At 41.6% G+C, this 12599-nt stretch overlaps 1 protein-coding gene and 1 long non-coding RNA gene across 7 annotated transcripts in view; one reads left to right on the forward strand and one right to left on the reverse strand.

Annotated features, from left to right (window-relative positions):
• The window catches only part of VCL (vinculin), a 54537-nt gene extending 42845 nt beyond the window's left edge, over positions 1-11692 (reverse strand). For all 5 annotated transcript variants that reach the window (XM_065843928.2, XM_065843931.2, XM_065843927.2 and 2 more), the window contains exon 1: positions 11232-11692. In XM_065843928.2, coding sequence (XP_065700000.1) covers positions 11232-11399 — 168 coding nt within the window. In that variant the 5' untranslated portion in view covers positions 11400-11692. The remainder of the gene's footprint in view (positions 1-11231) is intronic.
• Positions 11693-11907: 215 nt separating this feature from the next.
• The window catches only part of LOC136104474 (uncharacterized), a 120517-nt gene continuing 119825 nt past the window's right edge, over positions 11908-12599 (forward strand). Inside the window, exon 1 of one of the 2 annotated variants that reach the window (XR_011740284.1) lies at positions 11908-12559. This is a non-coding gene — a long non-coding RNA (uncharacterized lncRNA). The remainder of the gene's footprint in view (positions 12560-12599) is intronic. The other variant, XR_010651765.2, reaches the window with a different exon arrangement.

Raw genomic sequence — 12599 nt, forward strand, 5'->3', positions numbered from 1 at the left:
AAGCCAACTTAATATGTATTCTCTGTTAATTCCTGAGTAAGTTTCACATGCAGAACAGTAGAAGTTTCTTCCTCTCAAGTTTCTCAGACATCTGACTAGATCAGGTGCAAGGCAGTTGTCCACTACAAATGCCTTAATTCCACTTTCATATTTAATTAATTAAAAAATCTGTTGTTACTTAGAAGTCATTTTACTTTTTTAAAATACTGTTAATTTGACAGGTATTGTTAAGTACATGAAGCATTTGAATATCGCGCAACTGAAAATGTAGACTGGCTACCAGACACTGAATTTTAGGGTCTTCTATTTGATATATGCAAACTTGTACTGACTTCTGAACACCAGACTGTTCAACACTGATTTTCCCTCTTCCACAGAAAGAAAGGTCAGCACTGCTTCCATTATGAGCTCCCTCCTTGAGTTATCAGTGGTTCCAGAGTAACAAATTTTTAAGTTCAAGTCAGTAACAGTTGCCTACAAGAAGGCAAAATTTATAAGCGTGAGAAAGAAAAAGCAGTTTTGAAGACCTCTGATAACAGGGGGAAGAAGAATACAAATCATCATTTATTTTAAGACATAACAAACCAGAATAAAAACTTGCTTTTAGCACCTGATAAGGACAATGCATTTATCAGTAGATAAATGGAAGAACACTCACTTTGTCATTTACATGACACTGCTTTTTAACATGTTCTAAATGTAACTATTTTGCAAAAACCACTGTCTTGAGACCACCCTTCAATCTAACCAATTCTGAAACTCTTACAACTTCACCCACCTCTTCCCATGACACTGTTCCAAGTTACTGATCCTTTTCTCATCTGTCGTAAGTGCTGTCATATTTATCTGCAGCCCATTGGGGGCTATCTATTTAAATTACTTTGATGGATTACAAAAACTAGATGGCTTAGTGCTAAACAATGTACTGAGTCAGAGAAGGAATACATAAGAGATACTACTTTAATCTATGTACTTAAGTCAACCTGCAAATGCAGGAACTAGACAGAGTTCTGTCCCTCATTGCCTTTTTTAATCCACTCTCATCTAAAATTAGTTTTATTTAATAAAGTTACATTTTTTGCTGAGTTTTGAATATTATATTAAAAATATCTTCACGTGTTCAATAATATATGGTGGAAGCAACAGAACCTTGTAGTAGTCACCTTTTGGCATAAGCCCACCCACAATAAACTTCACCAGCAAGATGTGTATTAACAATGGCATTTCGTAGTGATTATCCACCTTTTGTAGCATATCAAGACAATGAATCTGTCATAAAAGTCTCATTTTACTTGAATAACAGTTAAGTGCACAATAACTTCATGGTCTAAATCGTTGCTCACACATTAAATATGATGACTTAATTAGCTACAATATCTAGTTATATTAAATAAAACTAGGAATAGAAATAGTGGGTTGTTTTCCAAGGGACAGTGATCATTTACAGCATCATTAAAAACTTAAGTGTGTCAGAAATGTGATATTATGTGATTATTTTCTGGCTTGATTTTGCCTCAGTGCTTGTGATCATTTATACCAGCTCTGCAAGGAATTCAATGTGTAGAAGACTCCCATGTCACAAAGAATTTGCAAACTATTACAAAGCAGCCACTCAGAAATAACTGATAGAGGATATTAAAAAAAAGTCAAAGAAAAATGTCTGATATGGCATTTGTTCTGCATTACATGAAGACTTACTCTGCTTTTAAAATTAGTTGTCAATAAAACTTAAACTTATATGTGGTCAAGTAACTACTTTTCACATCCAAAAAATCTTTAAAGACAACTACTTTCAACAGCATTTGCTATTTATTTCTTGACTTGCACTGAAAAGGAAAATTATTCTTTGAAGACATTAAATGGTAAAGATGAATAAATTATGATATAGCAGCAGATGTTACTCATGTAGTCAAAATCTTCTACTACAGGATGACATAACCAATAAGAGTGGTATAACCCAACTACTAGTTGTCAGTGGTTCCTTTGAGAAATTATGTGTGTAGAGGAAATTCAGTGTAAAAATTCTTACTCAGAACAATTCATGTCTTCCACACTATCTTTAATCTTAGCTTTTACAGTCTTCATTCAGCCACTAAAACCTATTTCCACCCAAAACAGTGCCAGAGCCAGCCTACTTCTAGAATAGTGCTTTAGACTAACATTAATGTACATTACATTCTACTTTTCTTTGTTCACCCAGTAAATGCATTAAGAAAGCACTATTCTTATTCTTGCAGTGGCTACTGGAAAGCTTAGTTCACATAATAATTAAACCTGTGGGAACTTCCCTTGTACTGACAGATTTTTTTGGCCCTTTTCTGTAGACAGTAGCATCTGAACATGCCTGATGGGATGGACAGGCTTTCTCAGTTTAGCTCTGTAAAACGAAGCTACTGCTATTCTCACTTAAAACAAAGGGGGAAAATTAGGCAGTGTAAGCAAGCAGCCTGAAGGTTACAATCTTATTTTGTCAAGTTCCTGTGACTGGTAAAGCTGGCCAAAGTCTGGCTTCACCTCCTGTGTACAAAAGGAATAATGCAAGTCACTGTTAGTTCAAAGCTGTAGAGAAGTAAAGCCTCCATAAACTTGTCTTAAAAAAAAACAGTTTAAATTTTACACCGAATCGTAAAGAGACATCAGAAAGTTCAACCTCTTTAAAACAATGGAAGTTTTCTTTCACTGGGATTTGTTAGCATTTAAGAGCTCCATTGTGCCAGGCACTGTACAAATACATAATATTATCCAGTCCACATATAACAGACCCTTGCTTTCCTTCCTGCTCCATGGAAAGTAGGGTGGGCTCGGCTGGTCTGAGCTCAAGTGCCAGCAGAGTCCAGTCAGAGAGCTAAGGCAGGCAGGTTTTCTCCAGCATTAACTTAATTAAAATAAATGCTATGCTATTACCTTTTTGTTTCCAGAGAAAGGCTGAAGTCAAGCTAAAACCCATCTAAAACTTACTGAGGTTCCCACTCTTCTTTAATCCCCACCCCTTGATTTTCTTTAGAATAAGGGAACGTTTTAAGTGTGACAGAATCAAGCAGCACTTCTTCAGTTGATACTGGTAAGTCAATCTGGCAGTTAATAAGCTCTTCACAATCAGGGTTTTTTTGTCATTCTATCAGGGCAAGCTAAATGAAAAGTGAACTTTCTGCTACCACTCCGGAGTTCGAGAGAAACTCCATTTGTTTATCTCTGTTATACAGCACAACTATTATGCTGTAAAAGCTGCAAAGACAGCAAGGCTTGTGAAAGCTATTTTTAGTGTAGTCCAACAAATGCTAGTCAGTTTACTCACTTATCTTACCCAAAACCTCATAGAAGGTACACGGTAATTTAACAAAAGTGGTTTCACGCTTGTGAATGAGTCTTCTGCCAAGTATTGCGTGGTTTTGTGACCTTTTTGTAACCAAATCAGCTTTTGAAGACTTAGCTGAAGGATATTCAGACACATCTATACACATTTAGAGGCTGAAATAGGAAACAACTTTTGAGATCAATCTTGAGCAAAGTTACAAAAAGTAAGATTTTTTTTAAAAGCAAACAGATACACCAAAGAAAGTAACCTTCCCAGTAACTTCTGACTAGATGCTTGAAGTAGCACTTTTTGTAGTGATAGTCCTTAAGATGAAGATTCAGTACATCACACACTTCCGTATTAGAAACCTCTCCTAAGCAAGTTTAGATCAATATACTGTAGCAACTGACAAGGTTTCCATAGAGTTTAAATAGGAAAACTGAACATACCATCTTGCATACAACTAAACCTTATCATTGTTGCATTCAATTACGTATTACTATATCTGATTTAGAGATTAAAAGTTTAGCCACTTGTTGTCTATGCACTCACTTATAAGTTATTTTTTTCAAAATCTAAATTTGTGGTCACCAGGAATCAAATCCACCCAAAAAACTCTCACAGCTTACAAGTTATCTGGCTGTCACATGTACTGACTATCAGTCTAGTTGAAGTCTGTTTCGGCTCCTCCAATGAAGCACTTGTGCAGGTAAACAAAACAGGCCCTGCATAAGTAAGTTTTATTAATGCTTCTGTCCTCAAAAACAGTTGTAATATGCAACCTCTTCCAAGCTCAGGTAAAGGTTTGAAGACAGCAGAGGAAACAACTCAGCTAGAATAACTGAAGTTCCAGATGATGCTTTTAATAGCATCCCTGCTTGACAGGAGGAATCTTCAGACTGATTCAGCTGAAGAACTGATACCTAGAAAATGACTGAAAGACTAGAATGGGCAAGGAAGTTGATATGGATTTTCCTGGTTCAGCCTTTAATAAGCTTCCCATTTTGATACACCTGCTCCTTACATTATATAGCAGCTATCTGATGAGAATTTAAAAAAACAAACAAACAAAAATAAAACACCACACACACACAGAAAAAAACCTCACACACAAAAAAGACAGAAGAGAACAGTCATTACTGTTTACCATCGCACAATGACTTAGCTAAGGCGACACTTGTGTCTTATCCAGTACAGGCCAGAGTGCTTCTACATCAATTCAGGGGTTACAGAAATAACCACCATCTCTCATACTGCTATTTGGGCACTTCTGTGACTATACCTGTTAAAGACATTAATTCCTACAGCTATTTTCTTCTGCGCTCTTCAGCATTTAAGGAGGGACGGTCTTGTCTCTGTAGTTCATACAAAGACTCAGCTACTAAAAAGCAGTTCAAGTTTAACACCATCATACTTTACTGTTCCCACAAATCTAAGTTGAACATCAAAAAGAACACATACTCTGGTACTGCCATCAGTGTGTCCATTAAACAGAAAAGACAAAATGCAATCTTGTCCATCACCTACTTTAAAAAGATGTGTTACTGGATAAACACCAAAGGAGTATTAAGTACTCCTGAATACTCTTACGAACTGCTAATGCATTTACTTTTACATTCATTACAGAACCAGGCTTTTGGTCTTTGTCTACTGCTAGCTGAGACCACCTTGAAATAAACTGTACCTTTTCAGAACAGTTAAAGAATTTAGACAAGTCTGAAATTGCCAGACAAAGTTTACTGTATCCTAACCAAGTGACTGGAAATGCTCACAGCTCTAGCTTTATAGAGACCACAACAGTTGCACCATACCCAGGCATTTTAAACTGCATACAAAGATATCCAAGCATAAACCTTGTAAAACTAGCCAAAGCAGTATTTTTACTCAGTTCTGTTATTTGTCATTTCATTTATGCACCACATTTACCTGAGGACAAAGGTCAAGCATGATAGTTGTTCAAGTCAAACCTTCTTAGGCCATCACAGCAGATCAGTTTAATATGAAAGTTGCTTACCTTCACTGCAATGAGAAATACTGTACTTTTCCTATCACATACTGTAAACTTTAAACACCATCTTTCATTACTAAACAGATACAGATCAAGGACTCAAAGAGAAGAGGCACTCTGCTGTTAGAAACAAGGAAGAACTAGTTTGGAATCCAAAGGTCAGGTGCAACCTTAGTTGCTTTCCCTGAAAGGAAGAAACAAGACAGATCAGACCGTGGACTTCAGGACAACAAACTTTGCCCTCTTCAAGCACCTGCTCGGGGAAATCCCATGGTATACAGTCTCAGAAAGAAGAGAGGTCGTAGAGAGCTTGTTGATTTTCAAGGATCACCTCACTGAGGATGGTTCACCCTCATGAGTAGGAAGTCAAGTAAAGGTGGCAGGACACCTGCACAGATGAACAGAATGCTCCTGACAAAGCTGACATGAAAAGTAGGCACACAATAGGTAGATGCATGGACAGGTGACTCAGAGGCAATATAGAGATGCTACCTGAGCATGCAGGGCTGAGGTCCATCCCTAAGCCTATCTAGCGCAGAATCTGGTGAAGGACATGAAGGACAACAAAAAGTGCTTGTGCCAGAACAAAAGTAGCAAAATGGAGACTAAGTAAAACTTGGGCCCACTGCTGAATGGGAGGTGACAACACAGAAGAGGCTGAGGTCCTCAATACCTTCCTTACCGCAATCTTTACTGAGAAGATCTGCCTTTGGCAATCCCTGGTCCCTGAGATGCACTGAAATTTTGGCACAAGGAAAATTTATCCTCAAAGAAGATCAGGTTACATTCACAATTCTGTGGGTATAACCACTGATGGAAAATGCAATGTAGTTTTATTACAAAAGGTGTCTTCACAAGAATTCTAAGCTAACAGCAACAAGACACAAAAGTTTCCTGCAGGAACAGCTTGTTTCTGTACTCTGCTCCACTGCAGAACCCTGACATGGATCACCAGTTTCTGTTCCACCCATGAAATAAGGGTACTGGGACACTGGTCTGACACATGTTCTTTCAGTGAGAGGAGGAGTTCAAGACCATCATTATCATTTAAAAGACAATATGATCTGACAGTTTCAGTAATCATGGAACACCTTGGGGAGTTAAAAGTTTGTTATTTTGGTTTTTTGTTGTTTCAGGTTTTGTTCCTTCTTACTGCTTTCATTAGCCAATATTGTTATCCATTGATCATTATTCATAATTAAATAATTCTTCTGAAGCATCAGAACATTATTTACTTCAGAATAAGAGACTGGTTCAGTACATTTTCACAGAAAACTTTGGTTCTAGTGTCAGAACAGGGGCAAGTACAAGTCATACCTCAGTAGACTTGAATAGGCAAAGTACACAAAAGGTAGGTTTGCTCTCTCTACTGATTCTCTATCCAGTTTTTTATATTCTTACAAAAGCACTAGGGCCTGAAATTACTACAGGGACAAACTAGACCTACTTCCAAATGTTATGCGCACAGAATTCCCCTGCTTCCAATGCAGTTTGGAACTGTTAGGCTCATGTTTTACGGAGATATTTAATGGTGAAATATTTGTAACTGAAAAGAAGATCTAGCCTTTATTTTATCATTTCTCCATGCAACAAGTCATCATCTATCCACAAGGTATCTCCTGAAATGCAGCTGGCTACAATAACCACTCATCTGTGGTGCATTTCCATGCGTAAACACAAGTTGTTACTTTAGACCGCAATTACAAGACATTATTTAGGGTTAATTCTCTCTTGCCTGATGTCAAAAATTAAGGAAGAAATTATACAATTAAACGTTACAATTAGTGGATGCACTTACATCAGTTATGTAATTATAAAGACAATACTGTACTGTTTGACTTAGATAATAACAATACTCCCTAGTAAGAGCTCCTATTACTATGTTTAAAGATAAATGTCACATAGGTTATTTTGCAGGAATTAAGAACCATGGGCACAGAGGCAATTTGTGTACCAAGAATTACTCCTCAGCATTTGACTGAGCAAGTGGTAGAATAGAATTTGTGTCATTGAAGAAGGAAAAAAAAACACCACAACACACAACACCACACCAAACAGACTCACCACACATTACACTGCAATGTTTCCTAGTTTGCCAGTCTGATTTGCTTTTCCGAGTGAGAAACAGCAGAAGATTGATATTACTCAGAGTAGATGCTTCATCTTCATATTTGAGGTGAAAAATACAAAGCCAGTAAGACTAGTAAAACAATGCAGTCAGAAACAAGAGCTTAGGAACACCACATACAGGCTGTACAACAGAGAAGCAGTGACAAAACACTAGTCTCAGCTATATGTGAAGCCACTACCAAAATTAAGCAGTACTCAAGGCAAGGATTGACCAGGACTTGCCTGTTCTTCTTTAGAAACAAAATCGGCAAAAAGTGTCATTTGGCTTTTATTTTCGAACAAGAAACATACCCTAGCATTTGCAACAACCAGTCAATTTCAAGCATCCTTTCCAGTAACAAGGATTAACACCACATGTTTGCTGACACATCTTTAAAACCTCTGCTTGGTTCTCCCCCTCCCAGTCCTCTCAAGAACTTGCTTCATCAACCCAAATTTCAACTATATTGGGAAGGGGAAGACACCTGTAAATTACCCTGCTTGTGTTCTAAAGCTAGACATTTCTACACTGCAACCTCCAAATTATTCCCTGCCTGTTGTGCATGCCTATTTTTTCCCCCATCAACCAATTCTGTTGTCTTACAGTGTCACAAGAAATACCAAACCAGACCCCAACTGTCGCAGAAGCAGCACACAGTCACTCCAAATATCAGCCAATAAAAACAAAGAACTTAAAAAATTACTGATTTAGTACATGATTAATCTTGTGATATTAATCTGAAGCCTCTCCCTCAAATTCTTGGCTCCAGTCAAAGGTTATTTTTGTGCAAAAAGCTTCTGACACCTCTAACACAAAAATTTTTTTCATGTGCAACATGTACCTTACATCACAGTTCAGAAATGTCATCAAACTAATTAAAATAATTTGAGTATTGTTCTGCAAAAGCTATCCCCCCAAAATCCTCAAGACACAGGAGAATCTAACTGTCACATATTGGGAACTAATACAGAAGTACAGAATACCAAGTCTCTGGTGTTTACCATGGGAAGGAGACTAACTTCTAAATATTTAGTTACTTCATTAACTTCAACAATGACTTGGACTGCCTCTTACCTAGGATTACTTTACAATTAGGTTCTGTACAAGGAAACATCTCTAATCTCTATAGTAGGTGGTGTTTAGTGTGCAAACCTTGCATTAAAAAACACACAAAACTTCAGGGGCCTTCAGCCAAACCTTAAAATACAGCACATCCATTTCTCACAGAAAATACAGAAATGTGTGCTAAATAGCAAACTGAGGGAAAACTGTAATCCAGTTACCTAGGAGCAAGACTCAAGTTTAACTCATCTAATAGTCTTAATCTAAGACTGTCACACCTATCAGCCTCTGCTCCATCTTGGATATAGTATAATGTGCTAGCTCCATACCAGGAATGTCAACAAAATAAACTTCTAAGTTATTGCATATAGTTCCTTCCTCACAGCCATTCTCTCATTTCCTAGCCCATTTCCTCACACAGCACATCTCCTAGGCCTTGCACAAGAATGGGTCTCAGCACTTCAAATGCCACTACCAGTAGTTATTTACAGATGAAATAGTGACATAAATTAAATATTGCACCCTCCAAACTGTGGAGTTCTTTCTATAACCTGGGGAACTGGAGAACAGTGCTGCTGTATATGATAAGTTACCACCGAAAAAACATCTCTGCTGGTCAGTACTTAACATCTCGTACAGTTTGTGACACTAATGCTAACAAAGAACCCTAACCAGACAGCAAGCTATACAAAGAGCTAGTCGCTACATTGCTGTCTTGGTTATACTGACAATTTCATCTTTGCTACCTGTGAAGCCACCAGAAGGCTCATAATTAGATAACCTGTCTGCACAAATATTCCTGCTCCTGTGAAACTGCAGCTTCACAAATCACTTTTACACTTCAGAATGATGCACCAGAAACATAGCTCCAGATAGGAAACAGAACTTTAGCTCTGTATTTTTCCTAATGTAGTCAAAACTGTATTCTACCAGATCAGAACATCTTCCTTGTAAGTACCACCTCAGATTACACCACTTGTATTTGCTCTTTGTGAATTAACTCAAAAATAATTCAACAGTCTTTCCTTTCATCTAGCTAGCAGGCAAGAAAAGAAAACAAGCACCTTGCAAAACAGTCCAAAATGAAAGAAGAGCTGGCATTGGCAAGCTGCAGAAAGAAACTAATTCTGTTTCTGCATTTCTCTAGTAAATGCTACTTTATCAGATTAGGTTTCTTTTGAGAGGGAGGGGTGGTTGAGAAATAGTCACCCAGTTGAGTGATACAGGCTAAGCTCACAGAGGCAAAGTGTTATTCTAAAGTCTTCCTTTCAAGGAAAAGTATTTCATACACTCAGGCTTCACACCCTTACAGCCAATATACCTATTACATCAGTTCATTGCTGCAGACCAATTGTTCTTCATAAAAACAAGAGTTTCAGCTAAAGTCAGCAAGAAGCACAAGTATTCCAGACAGTACATACTGCAAAATTCATGGAGTCATGGGGACAAAGAGTTGTAGTTACACTGTAGCAAACTGCAAAACCTCAAAGTCGCAAGTTATTCTAACAGTTGCAAGTACTACAGGCTGAAATCTGATGAACACATCACATACATGAGTCGTCCTGACATGTTCTTATACCCACAAGCCTCATGATTTCAGAGCATTGATACATCAGTTAACAGTAACACAATATTTTCTGTGTATGTAACTATTTCGTTTTAAGGTAAAGTTTGCAGGCAAGGGATATCACGTGCTACAAAGGAATTAAGAATTTCATACGATTCCAAGTGAGCAAGTAACATTTGATGTTCAAAAATGAACGCAGAGCATCTGTAAATGAACAGAAGTAGACGGTTAAGTAGCACCAGGTAATTCTTAATGAAATAGAGGAGTATACAACATTGCAGCACTTTCTACATCAAACATTTCTGTCTTGCAACAGCTTGCTATTCTTTCAATACAGTCAGTTATAAAAGTGTAACAGAACTACATCATTTCAAATGCATCAGTCATTCGCACTTCTCACACTGAAATGTCCATATTGCAAATACCAAAATTTTAAAGAGACATGTTACATACAGCTGCTTTCAAGAAGTCGAGGGACTCAAGCCGATTTTCAGTCACCTTTACCTTCCCACAAGCAAACAGTAAACCACACTCGAGGCTATGTTAACAGACAGAACCAACTACAACGCCAAACTTTGCCAAAACCCACAGGTCTGTCCTTCCTTGCCTCCTGTGCTGATAACCAACTGACAGCCTTCGCCAGTACAAAAACCACTATCAAATGCCTGGGAGGTTTAGGGTTTTTTTTTTTTTTTAGGATAGCATCACACTAAGTAAGTGTTCTGCTTTTTATAGTGCACACCCTTAAAATAGGAGTTTCCAAGACAGCAAAAAAACCACACAGCATATCAGAGACATCTGTGAGACGTTTCAGGGTGCACTCCAGTAATAATTACGGCACTTCTCTGCACTTTAGCGTGATGCTGTTCCTCAGGTGGGTAGAGGGAGACTTCAGCCATTACGGTGGTGAACAACCCGCTGTTCAGCCAACTCATCCCTCTGCAGCAGGGCTCGCCGAGCTCCTTCGCCGGCCGGGGCGGGAAGTGCCGAAGGCAGGTCCCAGAGAGGTGCCGCAGAGATCCAGAAAGCCTCTGGGCTTTACCCGTTCCCGGCCCTGCGGGGGGCACCCCGGGGGTCAGGGTCGTTACGGGGCGCACAGCGGGCCTGGGGGGCCACGAAGTTGGCCGGGGCGGCCGAAGTTCTGCCCGCGCAGCGGAGCCAGGGAGGCGGCCCAGCCGCCGCTACTCACCCGCACCAGGTTGCTGACAGCGGCCTGCACGGCCGACACGGGGGCGGTGAGGTCCGGAATAGCCTTGCCGTCGACCTCCCCCTCCTCATGCATGATGACCAGGTGGGAGATCTGCTGGGCCACCGGCTCCAAGATGCTCTCGATGGTGCGTGTGTGGAAGACGGGCATGGCGGCGGCAGGGCGGGAGGCCGGGGCCCGAAGTCCGTACAAACTCTTAGCAAACTCTGTCCCTGCGGGCTGGCGCCCCACAGAGAAAGCCGCGGCCTCCCCACACGAAGGAAAATGAGGACGGAGAGAAAAACAACCAACTACTCAGACCTCCCCTCGCCCTTCAGCGGACTGCAGCAGCCCAAAGAAGCAGCACCCAATTGAAGCTGGCGGAGGCGGGACTCGAACTTGCTAGCCTCCTGGCTCCCTCTGGCAGCACCCACCCCACACTGGCACCGCTCCCCAGCCAGGCGTCGGGTTTTCAACCGCCACAACCTACTCTTCCCACGACTTCCCGCCCCCTCGGCCGCCCTCGCCCAATGGCCGAGCAGTAACCGCCGCTCCCAGTGGTGCAATGCCCCGTCCGTCAACATTCCAGCGCCTCCCTCCCTCCCCCTCCGACCTCTCCGCATCAGCCTCCTTTCCAACCAAGCTTAGATGCGCGGGCGCCGGTTTCCCAGCGTTGGGATGACGTCAGACATTCTGGTGTCCATATAAGGAGACGACTAAAGCCGGGGTGATGGGACGATGAGGGGGGTGACGGGATCCCTGCGCTCCGCCCACGCCAGAAGTTTGGCCCGCTGGGCTGAGGTTGCTCGGTTGGGTGTGACTGGGAAGGGGGTGGCCGGGAGAGGTGGTTCCTCTCGCCCGCTGTCCCCGGTCGCCGTTCTGGGAAGTTTCCCGCGGGGCGCGCCGCGAATGTGACCCCTCCGGCCGCAGCCGCTCTCACGCGCCCGTCCGCGTGCTCTCCCCACAGCTCCCGGCCGCGCGCCTGCAGCCGGCCCGCCCCGGGCGCGGTCCTAACCGCTTCCGCCCCGTGAGGAGAAGCGGCGGAGACCGCCCGCGCCCCGCCCGAGGTGGGAAAGGTGTCCCCGCTGCCCTGCGCCTCGCCGGCCGCCCTTTTGAGGCTGAGGGGACACGGCGGGGACAGTGGCCGCCGCCCCTGCAGCGCTCGGTCGGGAGAGCCGTTAGGCGGCAGCTGGCCGGGGGTCAGTACCAGGCGGCGGCCCTGCGGGGCGGGAGTGCCAAGTGGGGAGTGAATCGCGGCTTACGATTTTTACTGTTATAACCCCTGGTGATAGCAGCGGCACAGTCGCGGGAGCTCATTTAAATACATTTAGGTGAGCGATGTGGTTTTGAGGGAAGAAATACATTCTTAGA

This window comes from Patagioenas fasciata, chromosome 8, assembly GCF_037038585.1.
Source record: "Patagioenas fasciata isolate bPatFas1 chromosome 8, bPatFas1.hap1, whole genome shotgun sequence".
NCBI classification, from domain to species: Eukaryota; Metazoa; Chordata; class Aves; order Columbiformes; family Columbidae; genus Patagioenas; species Patagioenas fasciata.